The following is a 21,053-nucleotide window of genomic DNA, read 5'->3' on the forward strand; positions in this document are numbered from 1 at the left end:
TAACTGTGAACTGTAATCGACAAAGGTTTTCAAATGTTTTCCTTGAGCAATTGGACTTATTTGTAAATATAAACAAATGAAAAGTTTAATGCTTGAAACACACTCAGTATAGCTTGAGACAGATGCATGTACTCACTGTAACCTTAATTTAGCCTGAGATTAGCCTAAACCTTACAGGCTATCAGTGCTATTCCCAACTAAGACTGGATGATATGAAACACAAACTGTATTGGAAATTGCCATTATAACCTAAAAACCACCCACAAAAAAATATCAGTAATATAAGAAAACTAATTTCCCATCAATAACCATATGATAATATCACCAACCTCTAATTCTGCCCAAGCCATAATACTCTCGAGAAAACAGAGTTTTTTTAAATGTAACTCATAAAGATCTAATTAAAGCATAACCATTTTAACAGCATCAAAAACACTGCTGATTTTATTGGAATTCCAAGTGTAAGTGACACAGTATAAAACCCAGATTATGATGGCATCTAAAATAGACTGGAGACAAGAGGAAAAATTATTTTCTTTATGCCCTTAAGCTCAGACACATCAGCCTGCAGCTTTTTGTCCCCTTCCCTGGGTTTAATTTCATTAAGGGGCTGCATGAATATTTCTATTAAAAGGGGCCATGAAATATGAAGCCGTTTAACACTAGCCCGTGCCGACCAGGGCTAGAGATTTATGGCTCTTTTTTCATCACATCAGGAGAGGGTAGAATTAATATTGCACCCTGAAGATGGTGGCTGGCCCCCAAAGCCCAGGGCTTTCCTCAGAGCTGTTCCCCCCGCTCCATAATTACTCCCACAATTAACTAGCCAACAAATCACAGTGACAAATCGAAATAGTTTATATATTAATTATCCTTGGTAAATGTGTTCATTATGAAAAGACAATTTCACGGGACCCGTGCTGTCTCTTTTATTGCAATAAATACATTTCATTACACTCGCACAAAGTGGGTGCTATTTCCAAGCCTATAGGACAGCTCTGAGGCACCATTTGTGACTCATAATCATTTTCTCCCTTTAATTAGTCGGAGATGGCTCCTCATAAGGAGTGGGCTGGTTTAAAGCTGGACAGGAGGTTATTTAGAGTGGTTGGCCGGCACTAATTTTTGGAAGAGCACTGAGCTAATTTCTCTGAAACGTGCGCCATATGCCACAGAGTCACTCTGTGGAAGTGAGAGGTCATTAGTTAGAGGTTTGATGCAAGTGCACTCATAGCAGTCTTTCCTAATTCACAAAAAAAAAAAAAAAAAAACAGCAGTGCCTCAAATACACAAAAGCAAAATAAAGAATAGCAGAATACGTTTTAAGGGGCTCCTGAGTGATGCCTTTGCCTCTCATAGGGGTCTCTATCAACAGCAGACTATGCATCTGATCCCTGGTTATTCCTCAGGCAGTTTGTGTTCTCCTCAAAGTGTGTAGAGTTACTTGAAAGTCTCAATGACGTTACTTGAGTCACATGAAACAGCAGTCTTCTGCTTTTAACTCATACATGGCAGTGAACACACACACTAGTGCATAGGGGCAGTGAACCCGGATGCCTGAAGCGGTGGGTAGCCATCCATGGTGCCAGGGGAGCTATTGGGGGTTAGAAGCCTTGCTCAAGGGCACCTTAGCTGTCCACTGCCCCTACCCCCGAATTTCCTCCCGGTCATGGGGATCGAACCAGCAAACTTCCAGAAACAATCCCAGTTGAGGCCATGGCACACCACAGTGACCTGAAAATCTCACACCAGCATCCTAAATAACTCACTCAAATCACCTGAAAATCAACTGTAGCCCCATGGACAACATACTTAATTCACTTGAAAATCTCACCTGGGAATGTCACTCCAGAAAGTCTCTCATATCATGGAAAAACACTCCAGTCACCTGTAAATCTCACTTCATTTACAGCAAAATCTTAAACTCCCTGGAAAGCTCAAACTTGCCCCCTGTAATTATTCACTTCACTTAGTTGAACATCTCACTTTAGTTAGCTTACAATCTCATTCTGATCAGAGGTAACATAAACCAAGAAACAAAAGGAACTGCTGCTACTTGTGAAACTAAAGCATTGATTCTCAATCCAGTTCATGGGCTACAGTTTCTCTGTCTAAATACATTTTACTGCTCTGAGTTTGAACTAATTCACTCATTCTGATATTTCTGTCCAATACTGATATTTTAATAAATTAATAAATTTCTATGTTTTGTCCTTATACATGAACATTCAGTCATATCCTGTGAACACTTGATCCTGACTAGGGTTGCAGTTTGTACAGAGACAACTTGGAATCATTGGGCGTAAGGCAAGAACAGCTATTGGACAGTCTCCTTCACTCATGCATAATAAGTCACTCACACACCTGTGGACAGGCTACTTACCAATATGTGTTTTTGAACTGTGGGTGGAGCCTGGAGTAAACCCATGCAGATACAGAGAGAACACTCCAAACTTCTTGCCGACAGTGACCCAAGGCGAAGATAAAACCCAGAACCTAGGAAATGTTTAATGTTGACACTAACGTACCACACATATAATCAATATAATGAAGTATTTTACCTTAGCAAATGTACACATTTTCAGCTAAGTTTATTCATTATCTATTACCTATGCACATCTAGATCTGAACTACCACTTGTTACGCCAATACAGCAGCAATCTCGGACAATTAACATGTCCTCACTACTCTAATCCTTTTGGGGTAAGAAGGAAATTAAGTAAATTTGGTAATTGTTTGCCAGACTATCACTTTAAGGTTCAGGGCCTTTGGGGGAAATTAACCCTGCTTCGCTCCTAGCCTTGAAGACAGCCCTCTGTCTGCATGATGGATGATATGAGCAGATGTCAGAGGTTCAAATGAATTCATTATAGGGCTGTCAGAAAAGGCTGAACACTCATTCTACAGAATTTAATTAGCCTGATTACTTTGAAAAGAAATGAATGAAAATAATTTATTTCAACAAAACAAATTTAATTATTCAAAAAATAAAAGAAAATTTGCAAATGAAAGAATTCCATTGGAATCTTTAAAATAATGTAAGTATTTTAGAAATGACTGTGGTCTAGATTAAATTATCCCACAGTAGTAAACACCTACTCACACAATGTTTCTACTGAAATTAATAGCATAAAAAAGGGTGTCATTCCCCCCACACACATCCCACCCCAGTACTTTTCTTCTGGGAACAATTTACACTAAATATATCAGCACTTTTTGAGGAATCGAATTGTATTTAGCCTTATAAACATTGCCTTATATTGGCGATGGTTTTCTAGGGCTGCTTATTTGGGTAATATTTTTCCTGGAGATAATACATTTACCACAAGGTCAATGAAGATAAAATAGTCCCAGAATAAGACTTGTTTTAATCAGATTTACCACTTTTTTACCATCATCAACCAATCATATACAAACTCAGATTGTGTAGATGGTTTCATGTGTGTTTATAGCAGTAAATTAAAAGCCTACATTTGTGAAGGCACTGCAACCCATCAGGCTAATTTGATCCAGCTTCTACAAAACGTATGTCTCCTGTGGGAATAGGGATGAACATTTCATGTCAAGCTGAACTAAATACAAATGTGTTCTCTTTATCAGTTCTTCTCCGTCTCAGACCTATCAGACTTGACACTAGACAATGACATCTCTATTCCCACAGGAGACATTTGCTGTTTAGGGGTTGGAGCAAATTAGCTTGATAGGTTGCATTGGTATGCCACAAAAATAGCTATTTTATTTACTATTAAAAATTACCATTGGAAATACATGTCTTCTGGGTTTATATAGGGAATTTTTATCATAGCAAAAATAGCAGTAAATCTATAAACCACATTTTTGGGACACCTGGAAATTTTTTGGTAAAAATCAATAAAAATGAGAACCTGTGATTTGAAAATGTGGACCTTTTCTTAACTGTAAAAACAAATGATTGCCAATGTTTTTACCACCCAGCGCAATCGTATTTGGTAGATTTTAATCAATTCAGAATTCCATGCCTGAAACATAGTCATAAAATTTGGGACAGATGCAGGTTTACCACCATCTTACATTTGATTTCCTTATAAATATACCTTATAATTGTTTGTGAACTTAGGGTGCACACAGTTGCAGTTTGAAAAGTGGAATTTTAGTCCTTCATGATACGCCATGGGCGGCACAGTAGCGCAGCAGGTAGTGTCGCAGTCACACAGCTCCAGGGACCTGGAGGTTGTGGGTACGATTCCCGCTCCGGGTGACTGTCTGTGAGGAGTTGGTGTGTTCTCCCCGTGTCCGCGTGGGTTTCCTCCAGGTGACTGTCTGTGAGGAGTTGGTGTGTCCACGTGGGTTTCCTCCGGGTGACTGTCTGTGAGGAGTTGGTGTGTTCTCCCCGTGTCCGCGTGGGTTTCCTCCGAGTGCTCCGGTTTCCTCCCACGGTCCAAAAACACACGTTGGTAGGTGGATTGGTGATTCCAAAGTGTCCGTAGGTGTGAATGTGTGTGTGTGTGTGTGTGTCTGTGTTGCCCTGTGAAGGACTGGCGCCCCCTCCAGGGTGTATTCCCCGCCTTGCGCCCAATGATTCCAGGTAGGCTCTGGACCCGCCGCGACCCTGAATTGGATATGCGGTTACAGATAATGAATGAATGAATGATACACCATAGGAGACAGACCGACCTGGATTGCAGACAGGCCAATCAAGCACACACACTTTGTGTCTATGAAACCATATAGACCCGGCATTGTCTTGCTGAACCATGGACATACCACGAAATGATGCCACATTGATGGAATCATTATATCTTTCTGTTATCTATTATTGTGGACTGTGCTAAGAGACAGTAGTTGCTCAAAGAAGTGCTAAGCCCATGCGGCTATGTTATTCAGAGTTGCATGACAGCTTTTCATACAATGCTGATTGAGAGCTTGAAGGTCATATACATTAAAAATTGGTTTCTGGCCTTGCCCAGCATGGACTGAGATTCCTCTGGAGTCCCTGAATCTTATCGTATCTTTTTGGTGAAACCTTAATTCTTTGCAATCTTTTTAAACTGTTTAACCCTAACCCTTTCAAGATATTCGGCACAAAGTGGCGAGTAACCACCAATCTTTGCTTGCAAAAACAGCCTAATCGACCCAGCAATCTATCATTTATCATTTTAAATCATAATAATGAATGTGGTACATTCTTGTGTGTGTATTCACAAAACAATAAATACACAAAGCACAAAAAAATACCTGACCAAACACATAAGACCTCAAACACTTCACAACACACAAGCAACCACATGGGACCAAAGCAACCACCTAGCAAGCACTAGGGACACTATACAACCACCCAGAAACACCTAAGAATTGCATCCACCTAGCAACACTGTAACAACACCCTGAGGTACCTTAGCAACCAGCTTAGCAACTAGATGAAATCACCTGGGACACTATGATAAACATTGACTACACATTATCAACACTTTAGCACCACATTACCAATGACTTGGCCACCGGTGGCATCTTAGGAACTACCTAAAATACCATAGCAAGCACCTGAACCACCTTAGCACATAACAGAATTTCATCCTTGAGACCAAGAAACAGCCTAACAACTGTATGGAATGCTCTATCTAATGGGAACAAATTTATCTGCACAGGCATTATTCAGGATATGTGCCCTTTTGGTTTGTACTGTATTTTATTGAAGGGTTGGTTCATACAGACTATAATAATGCAAACTAGGCCTTATCAAAACTCATTACAATAAGAAATCTCTGAATGACTTATCTTTTAAATATTTAAATCTTAATGATTAAAATATACAAATGGTTTCGAACATCTTTTGAAGTATTCTTTTCTTTTTAAATATGAATCTATTAAGTCAACAATACTTAACTTTGAATGCAGTATTTCTAGACGCACTAATGACACTTTAACTCGTTTCGTCCAATGGACTTTCAGTATGTGCTTCAACGTCCAATCGCATGTGAGCGTTTTGTGTAGTGGGCGGGCCCATCTCTGTGTTGTGTTTCTCTGAGGCTAAAAGGAAAAAAGCTGGAGCCTAGTTTTTGTTTCGATTTCCAACAGTTTCTCTCAATTCCTTTAAATTTGGGCTCGACACAACTGTCCGGTGAAACGGGTAAAACACAAACGCTGTTAATTTTCGTTGTTGAAAGCTGTGAAATGGTTCAGATAAGCCACAGCCAGGAGCGACATGTCGAGTGAAGTTAATGCGGTGTAGTGAAGTGTTAGCCAGAATTGTTCGCAAATATATACTTTTTTTAAACTATCACGTTTTTAATTTAGTGTGAAAACACGTCTACTGTTATATCTGTTTAGCCTAGTGACTGTGATGTTAACTCGCTGAGTCATTAGCTAACCCTGGAAGAGGTTTAGGTTGGCTTCTTCTTGGAATTGTCCGTTCCATCTTAAATAGCGCGTAGGTTCCATTGTAACCGCCGGAGCATTTAAGGTGGAACGGCAATTGGAGAAAGGATCCAAATTCATTAACGTTTGTATGACAGGGTGATGCGACAGTGACTTCGTTTTCTGTTTTATCGATTTCTGTATATTTGTAGAATTAGACTTAGACTCGTTATAAACTCTGTTTTCTACTTGGTAATACGCGGCATGTCAACTCTGGGTTTCTTGTATATAACTAAATCTTGTTAGCTTTTTAGCTAGCTACTTTAGCTAATCTTGACAAACACAAAGGATTAAAACGTTATATTAATCTCAGTCTATGTATTTAATTTATTTTACATATTCATTAAACCTTTAAAATAATAAGTGTAAAGGGGCGAGTTTAAACTAACGTAAATTAGATTGGGCAACTGCACAGTGGGCTGTTCCGTCCCACCTTAAATGGCGCAGAACTTATGTTCTAGGGTTTAAGGTGGAATGAGCATAGCTGTTGAGAAGCTAACTTCAAATAATAAACTAGCTAGCAGTCTGAATGTAAACACAACGACGTTCATTATGTAACGTTAACATAAATGGCACAGTGACATTAAAAATAAGATCATAGCGCTCATTCTCATAACATTTAAGCCTGTTACACTTTCATATAGACCGTTGTGTCAGTATTAGTTACATTTATCTGGGAGAGTGAAGCTCTGAAGCTAGTTTATTCTGGAAGCATCTCTTGTTTGAAAGGACTCACTGGGGAGTAGGCTCGTGAATATTCAGGCTATATAGCTGTATGTATGCAGAATACATTTTAAAAATATTATTATATACTGACATATATACTCTACATTCGTTTTTGAGTTTAGTACCCTATGTTTTCAAAATACATTAAAAATAGAACCTCGTGTTTTGATACAGGGTTGAGTGGAGGTTTTTTGCACACAATAGACATAAAAAAATTTTAATGAAAGAAATAGCAATGTAACATTTTCAGTGTTGTATATGACACATATTCTCATGGTCACAAACATGAGAATTTTTTTTTCTGAGAATATTGTGCATATTTACAAGCTGTAAGTGCTATAAAGTAGTTACATTTGCTAAGTGTACGTGCATTTTTTAAATTTCTTCAATTACACGCCGTAGTTCATGTGTTTCTCTGCATGCTTGTTATCCCCCTTTTACCCTATTCTTCAATGTTCAGCACCACCACAGAGCAGGTATTTTTTTGGTGGTGGACCTTTCTCAGAGCTGCAGTGACACTGACATTGTTAGCGTATTAGTTTTTGTGTTAGGCTGGTACAAGTGTATCCAACACACTACTGCTGCTGGAGGGTTTTAGACACTGTATCAGACAACCATGTAGGGCTGTTGCAGTGAAAGAATTTCCGATGCAGTTGTTTAACATGGTTCAAAACTGCTATATGTGATATTACCACCCCAAATTACTTAATTCATCCTGATTCTAGTGCTACACTCCTAATTGTCACATGTAACCGGCCTGGACTGTTCCTTTTGAGGCTGCTCCAGTGCTTGTGGACGTAGTTGGGCATTGATAGCTGGATTATAGGTAGCTAGATGAGATCTCAAATTCGGATTTCCCTGTTTCACAGCAACCTTTCTGGTACAGATTTTACATATTGCCTCATCTGAATTGCCTGGGTCTCCCTTTTCATTTGGTTGAAGTCTGAAATGCTCCCAAACTGTCCCAAAAGTTCCATTTGGTTTTGTGACTAGGTTTGCTGCCATTGTGTCCATTTTATAAAACAATGACTGACACTCAGCCATTCAGACGCCAACAGCTAGGACAAATTACACTCCTAAACTTTTTATCATTTTTTTTTAAAACAAATTTATTTAACATTCATTACACGTATATACACCAAAGTGTAAAACAAGAAAGACCATGCAGTGTAAGGGAAAACATGTATACATTGCTGTGGTGACTGTTCTTGCCATTACTTGTTGTTGGCTGGTCAATAGCATGCTATTACACTATTGTGGTTATTGCGATAGCCCTACACACATGTAGATGTGAAATCATAGACAATAGCTCATCTTTTACTGCACACTGTGTGCACAGTGTGTGAGCCTTCAACAGTGGACACAAGAGGCTGTGAATTGATGCTTTAAAAACTCAGCAGCTGTGCTGTGTCTGATCCACTCATACCAGCACAATAAACACTTAACATACCATCACCACATATGTGTCACTGCAGCACTGATAATGATCAACCAACCAAATTATACCGGCTTTGTAGTGGTCCTGTGGGTGTCCTGACCATGGTAGAACATGGTAAAGGGAGCAAACAAAGAATGCAGAGCAACAGATGGACTACAGTCTGTAGTGTTAGAACTATATGGTCAGTGGATTGATCTGTTAAAATTGACAATCATTGTAGAAACAAGGAGGTCATTTTATTGTTTTCAGTGGTCGATGTATACACATGTCTAAAGAAAGGAAGCATCTGGGAAGGATACAGTGTGAATAAGGGAGGACAGCGGTGTCCAAGAGTAATGTAAAACAAGTCAAATGATCCACACTCTATGTTAAGGCGTTTTAATGTTGTATTTAGTGGTATCCTGCACTCCAGTGTTTACAAATGATTGATAATAGGCATCTTTAATTGTTTTAGAGCCAACTCACCAGAAACTATAATTACTTATGCTTGCTTTTATTCTTTTTTTTTTTTAAGTTCTGCCTTTATGTCCTTTCACCTTATCTGAACTATTGCCTGTCTCTTCTCACCCAGCCTGTAGCTCAATGGGAAAATTGTAGCCATGTTCAGCTTTGAAGGAGATTTCAAGAGGACCCCCAAAGTGTCCCTTGGGGGGGCCAGCAGAAAGGTAAGTGCTAGTCATCTTTTGACTTCTGACTGACTTACTCTTTTCATGCCCATGATAGACAAAACTATCTGTTCATGTTTTACACAGGAGGAAAAAGCATCTCTTCTACATCGGACACAAGAAGAAAGAAGAAAACGAGAGGTATGCATCAACTGTGCTGCAGTTTTAATCGTTTATGTGAAGTGTGCATCTGCTTTTGTTGCTAATAAAGGTTTCCATTTTACAGGACGAGAGGAAAAGACTGAAAAATGCAATAATCATCCAGTCCTACATAAGAGGCTTCCATGAGAGAAAGCGACAAGTATGTGACAAGTATCTTAAGGCCTTACATGGCATAGTTATTTTGGGTGCAAGTTATATAATCTCTATACTTAAATATAGTTAGAAAACACTTTTTAGGGAATGCATTTATATATATATTTATATATATATATATATATATATATATATATATATATATATATATATATATATATAGACTGAAGGCCTCTTCTATTCTGTCAAGGATTTACACTTTACAGAGGTTTGAACATCATTCAGTCATGAGTATATCAGGTTTTAATGTTGGATGTACACAATTGGCATCACTGCTAGCCAGCATGACTGTCTGTTAGTTGATGTCACAGATCTGGGAATTTTATGTTTTCTACCAATGCATTAAGCTTTTCAGTGGCAGTGGGAAAAGAAGTAGTGGGCTGGACATGTGTCTCCAAAATAAATAAAAAATGCACAGGCTTGCTCCTGCCATCCTAAGGCTGGGTAAAATCAGTGAGAGATGGACAAAAACTCACAGATTAAACATAAAAACCAACAAATGCCATCCCAACTAATTTTTAAGGCCCGAACTTCTGCATGTGCAGTAGGTGACCTTTTATAGTAGCTGAATCACTGTTTATGGGGGAGTCCACAAACTTTTTATATAGCATAGATGTTTTTGTTAATGTAAGTTGACAGTTATCATTAAACCCCTGAAAATGCTGTCAGAGACAGAATGTAAACTTTTTAATGACCTGCTTGTTGTTCTTATTTCTTGTGTGATCCTTGTGCCTCTAGCATGCCATGCAGAGAGGTCATTTTGACCGTTGTGTGGTTCAGGCCCAGTCAGCTACGGGCCCCACGCTCACAAACAGTACCACTCTCAGCCTTCTGGTGCGACAACTGCTCTTTTTCTACCGTCACAGTGAAGACATCCAAAGACTGGTGAGTCTTATTGCCTTTGAATATCAATATGATGAAATGAGAGGCAATAAGCCTTGAATGTCTTTTAGCTTTCATAACAGATCTGGGCACTTAGCATTGTTTTCCAAGTTTGTTGAGCAGTACAGTAATGTGTTGATAGGCATTATTAGTATTTACACTTGTAGTAACATCCATAATGTTGAGGAAAAAGAAAATCAGATTCTCCTTAATCATACTGACTGTTTCGGGAAAAAAAAAACAATTATCAGTGGCTTGTGCATAATTATTTGAATCAGGAATTTGTTTTATTTTCAAGGTAAGTGAAAATTACAAATGCTTTACCAAGATTTGCTTCTGCACATTTTAGTATACAGTTATATACAAATAAAAGATAAATTGTGGCTTCTGTATGTGCAGTTGAAAAACATGTCTCACAGAAACAGGGGCTACCTTCATCCTCCTAGCCTGTATCATTGTATGAAAAAGGTTTATCTTTTCCTGTATATGCCCACCAACAGATATTATTTTGGAATACTTCTGTGAGGGTCTGATAGCATTCAGTCTCAAGAAAATTATTGAGGTCAGGCACTGATTTTCAATGGTTAGTTCTGGATCACAATCTCCACTTTCCATCAGCTCATCAAGGTTTTGAATGAATGTCCTACACTTCAGAGAAGGGAGTTATGTTAGGAATGTCCCGATCCCATCTCCAAGATTGGTATCGGGGCCGATCATCAGTATTGGCTTTTATGAGCTTGATCTTAAGTCTGATCCTCCATTTCCTGTAGGAGGCAACTCACACTTCCTCCTCCTACCCCTCCTCGAGCTGGTCACTACCATTGTGAATATTCCCTCCCACCAGTGTTTCTAAAATGTAGAATGCTTTGTTAATGTTGTTGTGATCTGACTCTGTTGGCCAGCATAGTTGGGTGTCATCACGTCTCCACTTCCTGTATCTGTCATTTCAAATTAAAAGCCCTCTGCAGAGTTTTAATAAAAGTCTGAAGGGGCAGCAGTAGCTCCGCTGGATTGAGGGGAACTGTTTTTATTTGTTCTGTCTGTGAATATTAAGCTACTCTAGCATTTCAAAGTGGTATTGGGATTAAATTACTTCATTTGAAATGTTCTATTTTTACTACTGAATTATCACGTTTATCACTGAGCATGATGAAATTAAGTTAATGTGTAGCTGCTTAACGATTCGTTTCATGATTTTCAGTGTACAAGCAATATTTCTTTGTTTAGATCTTCAGGCATAGATTCTTGTTTTACCTTGAGTCGATTTTATATATGCACTCAGGAAAAAGTCAGGAGAAATAGGGTTGGACGCTTTCTGGAGTCGCCCTTACACACACGTAGAGAATGGTGGGAGAATGGTGCGTCTGTGCCGGCCGCATTCTCAAAGCTGGAAATGCATCAGGCAGCACCTGTGTGGTGCGAGCAGAAGATACAAAATGATTCCCAAGACTGTGTACTAGTGCACTAGCAGGAAAAAGGTTATTACTGGTAGAAGTGTTATGGACATTTGCATTCACACATACAGCACCTCCTGATACAATCTGGAAAATACTGTGCATGTGTGAAAGTGCTTTGAGGTCAGTTTGGAGCCTTGTCAAATTTGTAAGTGGTTTTGATAGTGGATGCTAAAACACGGATGGAGCTTCAGTTTGGGCAAAGTTTGGCTCATTAAAGGTGTGTAGAACATCTTCATTATTGCTGAAAAAGGAAACTTATTGTTAAATAAGTGTGGTATAATTTCTGATCAACTGAGTTGAATTTGTTTACTGTTTCAGATCTGGCTGTGTCAGAGTGTGGTGAAGCACCACGCTCAGTTCGTGAAGCTGCTGACTGGATCGGAGAGAGCCACGTGCATGTTCCAGATCAAGAGGCTCCTAGGGCACTGCTGCAGGTACGAGGATTGTGTCGTGCTAAAATTCTCACCCCCTGTTATCACAACAACAGCTTTAAAAGGCCTTTGTCCGACCATGTTGTATTGTGCTTTCAATCTTTTCCAGATTTTCAGGTTGTTGAACTTTGTTTCCTTGCCTTTTGCAAGACCATGCCCTATTTCTCACTTTTTATACAGAGAAAGATCTTCCTTTCTCCACGTACTTCATGTGATCTGCATGTCACTTGCTACTATACGGAACAATCTCCATTTAATCAAGCAGAGATAGATACAAGACCTCTAAAATAGTAAATAAAAAAAACCTTTATTTAAAAAAAAAAAAAAAAAAGGGATCTCTAGTTTGAAATCTTGCTGATACATAATTCTGATACATAACTCACCACATCCCTGATCACGTTGAAGAGGTTACAGCAGATGAATGAATATCCAAAATGTTACACAAAGTGGAATTTTTCCAGTGACAACCTGATTCTGTTGAAATTATGTTCAGTTTCTCCTGCATTGTTTTTTAATTTTAATTTTTGTGTCTTTTTGTGTTAGACACAGGGTAGCCAAACAGAACCAAGGCCATTAACATACAGTATACAGTATGTAGTCTTGAAGATACAAGTACAAAGCTAACTACTTTACTTCATTCTAAGTGATTGAGGTCGGAAATTGTCATGAAAAAAAGAGTTATAACTTGTTTTGGTACATCAGACCACATCAATCCTAAAATTCATGACAAAAGTGGAACATTTCTTCCTCTGAGAACAAGGAGGATCCTTTTTTTTATTATTTTATTTTATTTATTGTTGAGTTGTTGTATTATTGTGAGTTATTGTTACTAAATGCAAACCGCTAAATTATCTGCTGTGTATATACTTTCCAGATTGCTCCAGTTGTGTGAGGATGATGGTATAAATGTGGCAGTGCCTATGCGAATGGTGGAAGTATTCTCCTCTGAGAAAACATATCTGCCTGTTCTCCAGGATGCCAGCACAGCTACTGCACTTACAGAGCAGATTTTGCACTATATGGTACAGAAGGGTACGTCATCTCAAGTCTGCAGTCTCTTGATTTGTAGCAGTTTGGAACCATTTTCTTGATGGAGTTTCCTAAGAACATTTTTAATATTGATGTTTAATCTGATCTATATTACAATACTGATAAAATTGATTGATAATCAATGTGATAGAAATCAAAGAGTGAAGCAAAGATTATTAATAAGCTATACTATTTGTGTGTGTTTGTGCGCTCATATGAAGTTAAAAAAACATAGTTTTTTGTGATAAGTGATTTACAAAGTGCAGTCACACTGCTTCAGGAACCTGGAGGTTGTGGGTTCAAGTCCCGCTCCGGTTGATTGTCTGTGAGGAGTTTGGTGTGTTCTCCCCGTGTCCACGTGGGTTTCTTCCCACAGTCAAAAACACACGTAGCAGGCAGAATGGCGACTTATGTGTCCATAGGTGTGAGTATGTGTCACTCTGGGAAGGACTGGTGCCCCCTCCAGGGTGAGTTCCTGCCTTGCACCCAGTGATTCCGGGTAGCCTCCAGCCCCACCGCGACCCTGAACTGGATAAGCGATTACAGACAATGAATGAATGGATGAATGAATGATTTTAGCAAGTGCCATAAGATCGATTTTTTTAAATGTGTTTTGGATTGTAACATCACCAAAAATCTGAACGTACCTGTTTAGTCAGTATTTTTAAAATATCTTTTCTATTCCTCACCTTCTCTCTCTCTCACTGTGTGTATAGGATACTGCAGGTCTCTGTATGTGTTGGTGAATCACAAGTTGCCATCTAGTCTGGAATACAGCGATTCTCCCTCTGTTCCTCTGGCACAAACACTGCTGGAACACATACTGAAACCTCTGCACTTTACTTACAGCTCCTGTCCTGTGGGCGCCAGGTATAAACACCCTGTTATGTACTTACAAATACATACTGATGAACATAAAACACAATACAGTTGTGGACAAGCATTCAGCTACATGCACACACTCACTTGTTAATATAGTCAAGGGTTATCCATCAGATTACGTCACTTTTTCTGCATTTCTCTTGATTGGTGTATTACAGTGTACAGTATATATTCAATTCTCCATTTGATCTTTACGCACAGCAGCTGTACTATATTATCTCTCTCTGTGCAATGGTAGATGGACTGTTCTTGCTGAAACCGTTACTCTCTCACATGGTTGTGAACAGCTTGTTAGAAGCTAGTAGTAGGTAGTGGTTTGTGTGTGTTTGAGCACCAGTTAGACCCAAGGTAACATGGATGCAAATGGGTCTCATTTTTGAGCATCTCAGCTTCCCTGACATCATCATGGTATTTGACAGATGATATTTGATGTCCAAAGTACACGTTAAAGTTTTATAACAAAAGGTAGTAGCCTTTTCTGAACATCGCTCTGTAAGAGCCGAAACGTCTCTTTTTTTTAAAAAAAACTAAACAAAAAAACTGCGTCCCTCCTCAGTACGATTTGTGCTTGTTTGTTGTAAAAGGAAATGAACACAATTAACTAATTAACTGCACTTTGGTTGTGCAGAGTCTTGGTAAATTACTGTTGTTTATAGCATAAGCAGATGTTTACTGATTTTTGTCACTTCTATATATTTGAATATTTAAAACGGTTACATTTGTAGTGAAATAAACTTATTAATAAATAAAACAATTAAATGCAATTAATATATATTAAATATGATTAGTATTAATGTAACATTTATTTTGTTGCATTAGTGTGTTCTTGAAATTTAATGAAAGTATTTTTCAGTGTTTTGTTTATATTCACAAAGTATATCGTTATTGCCAAAACACCCTGAAATAGTGTGATATTATTTTAGGGCCACATCGCCCACCCCGTGTGTGTGTGTGTGTGTGTGTGTGTGTGTGTGTGTGTGTGTGTGTGTTGAGGGGTGGGCAGTAATTACCTCTCTCTGTTTACAGTGAGCAGTAAAAGTCAGGTCAAATCTTTGACTCTGGCTGTAATGTTTGCTTAGTGTTTGGTCTCTGTTCTAAACACTTTCTGTCACTAACGTCCTGTTGTTGTTGTTCCCTGTGAATTGCCACTGTGAGAGAAGCAGCTTATACACACATTTCCCACTGTTTACAGATTTTCACACAGTGACACACACGCACACACAAATCACACTGCCATATGTAGGTGGCTGTGGTGTGGGTTGTTCGGTTATGCTTCTGCTGTGATTGGGTCGAAAGCAGAAACACACCTTTGAATAATACTGATACTATAAAAAAACAAAAGAACGGGTTATTATTATTATCATTAATGTGAACAAATCATTCGGGACGGTGGAAGCTATATGTGCACTCTTGGGTGGTGGGGATGCTAATCTGTCTCTAGTGTGGTGTTCAAAAGTCATTTTTTAGTAAATTTAGCTCATGAAGATCACTGTACCATATTCCATTTGCTGTTATATGTTATTAAGCTGTATTTATTCCACACACAGGAGACTTTTATTTAAAAAGATATGTTATCAAAATTTGCAAGAGCTCTTATTTCTTCTGTTCTTTCTTTTAGGCAGTTTGTGTTCTCAGCCTTTACTGAGGAGTTCGTCTCTCCCCCCTTCACGGAGCAGGTCCTTAATTTCTTTGTGCCGGCTCTTGCAGACCCACGGCTGGCTTTTCCCTTTCAGGACTTCTTGTGGTCCCTCCAGGTCACCCTAGCCTCCTCTGCTGTAGCCCAGGCTCAGGCACCATGGCTCTTTTACTTCGTGCTCTCTGTTGGAGAAACGGGACTAGGTGAGAGGAGGGAGATCTGGACTCACTCTCACTGTTGGTTATAATTTTAAAATATTAGAGAAAGGAAAGTTTACATATGAATTTAAGAATAGAATGAATAAAGACTCATTTATATATCTTCTATAAAATGTAATGTGTAATATTTGTGGGTGAGAAATAAATGTTGTTGGTTCATGAATGGTTTTATAGAAATAGTGATGCCTAAAACTGAATGATTAATCACTACAGTATCTATGTATGTATGTGTGTGTGTGTGTAAGAGAGTATATGTGGAAAGGCTGTGCATGTATTTGAGTGCATTGTATTTTACAGTATTGTGTGTGTATGTGTGTGTACAGGGGCTCTATCAGAGGAAGGGCTACTGCTGTATCTACGCACTCTGCAAACTCTGCTGCCATTGCTGCCAGTGACAGAGAGCCACAGCAAAGCAGAAATCCACAGTGACTCAGAAGATGATGATGATGGCACAATACACCACCATACTACACAGGTACACACACACAAATATCATTACAGCCTTCTTGATTTGTTATTTGCGTCCAATATTGGCTGATATGTAGTAAATACCATTCTTCATGGTGTGATGCCAGATTGTGGATATAGAAGTGTTTTTGTCCAATGGCATTGGTGAATCAACTTTAGGGGATGGGAAACAGAAATTGTGCACTTGACATTATATCACACATATCTCTCTCTCTCTCTCTCTCTCTCTCTCTCTCCTTCTCCCCTCTACAGGATGAGCGGAGGATCTCAGTGCAGTTGATTACGGAGATGTGTGTGCAGAAGCTGGACACTAAACAGCAGACGAATGCTCTTCTGGCCCTTGTGTGGAGAGACTCAGCTAGTGAGGACGTTTTCACCATGATGGCCTCCATCTGCCACACGCTAATGGTACAGCACCGTATGATGGTGCCTAAAGTCAGGTTAGAAAACACACACACACACAATTAGATGAAATTAAACATCTGGCGACAACTTGTTACATTTTGAATGTTGACATGAAGCAAAATCTGCTGATGAAGATGGTACGCCCCTCCAAAATACTCTCTGAAATTGCATGGTCTATGCTCAGTAACTAGACTGTAATCAGTAACAAAAGCAAAAGGTTCATGAGTGGAAAGAGTACTGAACATTGCTCTTTAAAAGGACTGGTGCTGTATTTATGATTGTATTGAGTGCAAGTAAAATTATTTTAAAAAATAATAGATATAGCTAATTTTTTTTTTTTTTTTTTTAAAAACACCTTTGATCTAATTTTTCTGTATATTCACTATTACAGTCTGACAGAATCCCTGATTAGGCTTGGCTATTTGCAGTATAGTCAAATCTAAAGCAAAACGTTTGGATAGTCCTGGAACAGTATGTTTGAAGTTTAACTTGCCTGTAAGTTTTTATCCAATGTTTGAATTGCCAAAGAGACTCATTTGTAACTTGAGTTGTTTAGTTTTGTAGCACTTTCGCTCTGTGTTTGCTTTATAGCAGTTAGCTGACTCCCGAATTTGTAGACATTTCCACCTTAGTTTGGCCGAAACAGCAAATGTAAGTCAATATTACTTCTTATTGGAGCAGGAGTAGAGCAGTATCCTCATTTTGGTTTGTGCCTTTTTTTATGATTAAACTCCTGTTTGTTGTCTAAACACAACCCAGACACATTTTCTCTGCTGTGAGCAGAGAGAGAGAAAGCTTAGCATACCGCAAACAGACTGGATAGATGCAAATGGTGAAGAAACATCCTCAGATTTGTATAAAACATTTTATATTCTAAATAACAGAATAGAAACTGTAAAATGCCTGAAATTATTGCTTATTCTACAAGATAATTATTGCCTGGACAGATTTTCTTTAATCAATATCATATCTTTTTGATTTTAAAATCAATCATTCAGCCTGTTTTGAGAGGAGAAAATTAGTCACTCTGTGTGTCATAATTAGTTGCGCCAGGTATAACATGCAAAGTAGAGAGTTCTGTAAGGAGTGCAGAAAGAAAATTACAGACAAGCATTTTAAATATAAAGGCTATGAAATCATCGTCAAGTAGCTCGATGTGCCTGTGACTACAGTTTCAAATATTAAGACTGTTTAAAGCCAGTGGGACTGTAGCTATCCTCCCTGGGTGTGGCTGCAAAAGGGAAAATCAACTTTGGATTGAACAGAAGTGTAGTGTGAATGTTACACAAGAGCCAAGGAAAACTTTTGAGACCTTGAAACGTCATGGTCAAGGTACCTCAGTGTGTGATTGTCTGATTGGAATTTACAATGAGACAAAACGGAAACATTTTGGTAAGTGAAGTGGCTAAGTACAAAACCATTGAATTTTATATATTGGCCTGTTGAATAGATGTTCAGTATTTGGAGGTTTAGAGAAGACACCTTGTAAACCTGAGACCACTGGAGCAGTTTCCTCAGGAAGAGTGGGTCAGGCTACCTGTTCAGTCTCACTGAGAGCTACAGAAATTTCTTGTTGCCAGTGATTGACTTAAAATGTTATACAAAACAAATGTTAGGTTAAGGCTCCCTTCGTTTTGTCCATGCTGTATTTACAACACTGTGCTGAATCAAAAATGAAAAGCAGTTAAAAAAATACTTTAGTCTGTTTCAGTTTTTTTTTTTCAGAGAAAACTGAATTTTAAAAAAATCATTTGTTTATTTATTTATTTTTTAAATGTAAGGCTACCAACAAATTTGTCCACATCTGTACAAACTCATTTGAGGAGAAGTTGGTGTAGCGCACGGATCAATGCTGAGCGAGACAGTACTGCAAAAGAAAGCAGAAAAGCACTAGAGCTGAAGAGCGGATGCACTTTATACCAGTGTAAAACAGATACATGCACATCAAAATGTCCCTCGTCGGATTAAACATCGGTTGTGCTTCTTTTTTTATTTTTTGTTTCAGCGTATCGTTTGCATTTTAAATGCCCTAAAAGCAATAACAAAGCTAACGATGGAGCCAATTAGCCAATTAGCTCCTAACTCCATGTCCACCATTTTATGACCTGGGGCAGGAAGTGGGCCATCTTAGGACCTGTCACTCATCAATTAGGGTAATGAGTGCACTCTGTTCCATCTTTCATCTCTCTTTAACTTTCTCTCTTTTGCTGTGCTGACTGCTTAAGGGCAGTATTTAGAAAGAGATGGAGGATGAATCATAGCTTTTCAGCAGTTGTAGGCCTTTGCTGTGTTCCAGAAGGAACTGCTGTAGGTGTAAATGCTGTTAATGCTGTCTGGGACTTCAATGTCTCTGATTCACTTTGCTGTTGATATTATAGCCCTGCTAAAATGAAATGATCTGTTCAGTGGTTTGAATTCTCAGTCAGCCTCATATTAATTAATTAAGTGTCCTTCTTTTTTTGAGAAACATGTTTTGTGTGAATATTGAAGGCACACATTGAATTGTGCTTTCAATACCACTGTGTGGATATTTATAACAAGGTAGAAAATGGAGCTTTTATCAGCTGCTCCCTCAGTTTGGCAAATTTTTTTACAGGAAAATGGCAAAAACTTAATTTGCTTTCCTTTCCATGTGATAATATTTTGATAAGCTTTTTTGACATATATAATAACCAGATCATTTTCCAAGATCCACTTAAGTACTTTGACACCCATATTTGTGCCCTGTTTACTATTCCATTTGAACAAGTTTTTCCACGTTCTCTTTTATTCTTCCTCGTGTGCATGTATTTGCTGGAATTTATTTTATTTTACAGCTTGCTTGGAGGGAGAATGCTTTTTCCATAAATCTTACTCTGAGTGCTTTATCATTATCGGATATCTGTACAAAATAATTAGCTCGCCTGGAGAGATTCATTTCTGCGGGAGTGGACAGGATAGCTTTACAAGAGGCGAAGGGGAGCAAATTGCAGTTGCCTGTGATTTATGAGGCCTAACGAAGAGCCCGGTGTCTCTTAGCATCTCCAGCTAGCCTAGCTTGCTAAACAACTATTAAACAAGGAGTGTTAGGTCCTACATTTACTGCATCACCTGAAGGATTTTCAACCTTAATGTGAAAAAAATTACTGTGCTTTTTTTTTTCTTTTTATGTTAACTAAACTGCCATTACACTGGCACTTAATTTCCTTAATGTTTCAGAGACTTATTTATTTATTTATTTATTTAAAGTGACTTACTCTATGGAAATCCAAATCTGTAAATTTGGTTGCTTTGTAAAGGATGCTTTACAATCAACACCGACTACATACACTCATTCTGGAATGACCGTCCACCTGGAGGACTGAATCACTAAGGTTTCACCCAGGGTAGATCGGCAGTCCATGTATGGGCTCACTCACACATTCACTCACACACATACAGTAATATCTTGACTTACGAGTTTAATTCGTTCTGTGACTGAGCTAGGGTTAGTTACTTAGTTTGCTCGTATATCAAATTAAATTTTCCCCATTAAAATGAATTGAAATACTATTAATTTGTTCCAGCCCCCGAAAAAACACACCAATTTCTTTTTTGGTTTATACGTTTAAATGACGTATAAAATAATAATAACACATGTAAAATGTGTTATTATTATGTAAAAAAAAATACACGGGTTCTATTAAGTGTATTTACCTTAAAGATCAGATGAATATGCTAGCGGAGGTGGAGGACATTGGCGGAGGAGGTTGGGGGAGTTATTCGTTTTATGCTCTATCGCTTACATGAACTTCCTCGCTAAGTACTTAATGCTACAATTGCTTTGTAAACAACAGATATTTACCAAGATATGATGTTGTTAAAAAAAACCAATTATATATATATATATATATATATATATATATATACACCACTAAAACGAAGAAAGTTTAGTGCCTGAATATAATCAGCAAATGTAAACAAGTACAAAAATAGCCTTAAAACTTCACAGTTTATAACAAAAACAAAATTGATAGTATGCGGGGTAAGTCTAGTCTGTCTGCTTGGGTTAGAGCTCACATTGGCTGTTGAACTCTTCTGATAACATTTTTGACTTTACTCATAGTCAATTTCGTGCTTCCCACATTCT

At 38.3% G+C, this 21,053-nt stretch overlaps 1 protein-coding gene across 2 annotated transcripts in view; it reads left to right on the forward strand.

The window, feature by feature from the left end:
- The first annotated feature begins 5,958 nt into the window (after positions 1 to 5,958).
- Positions 5,959 to 21,053, forward strand: part of ube3c (ubiquitin protein ligase E3C) — a 47,674-nt gene continuing 32,579 nt past the window's right edge. The window contains exons 1-11 of one of the 2 annotated variants that reach the window (XM_066681494.1): positions 5,959 to 6,106; positions 9,129 to 9,222; positions 9,310 to 9,363; positions 9,449 to 9,523; positions 10,276 to 10,422; positions 12,195 to 12,310; positions 13,182 to 13,339; positions 14,053 to 14,206; positions 15,837 to 16,057; positions 16,396 to 16,547; positions 16,793 to 16,980. In XM_066681494.1, coding sequence (XP_066537591.1) covers positions 9,157 to 9,222; positions 9,310 to 9,363; positions 9,449 to 9,523; positions 10,276 to 10,422; positions 12,195 to 12,310; positions 13,182 to 13,339; positions 14,053 to 14,206; positions 15,837 to 16,057; positions 16,396 to 16,547; positions 16,793 to 16,980 — 1,331 coding nt within the window. In that variant the 5' untranslated portion in view covers positions 5,959 to 6,106; positions 9,129 to 9,156. Of the gene's footprint in view, positions 6,107 to 7,148; positions 7,167 to 9,128; positions 9,223 to 9,309; positions 9,364 to 9,448; positions 9,524 to 10,275; positions 10,423 to 12,194; positions 12,311 to 13,181; positions 13,340 to 14,052; positions 14,207 to 15,836; positions 16,058 to 16,395; positions 16,548 to 16,792; positions 16,981 to 21,053 lie in introns of those variants that run through there. The other variant, XM_066681495.1, reaches the window with a different exon arrangement.

This window comes from Hoplias malabaricus, chromosome 9 (assembly GCF_029633855.1).
Source record: "Hoplias malabaricus isolate fHopMal1 chromosome 9, fHopMal1.hap1, whole genome shotgun sequence".
NCBI classification, from domain to species: Eukaryota; Metazoa; Chordata; class Actinopteri; order Characiformes; family Erythrinidae; genus Hoplias; species Hoplias malabaricus.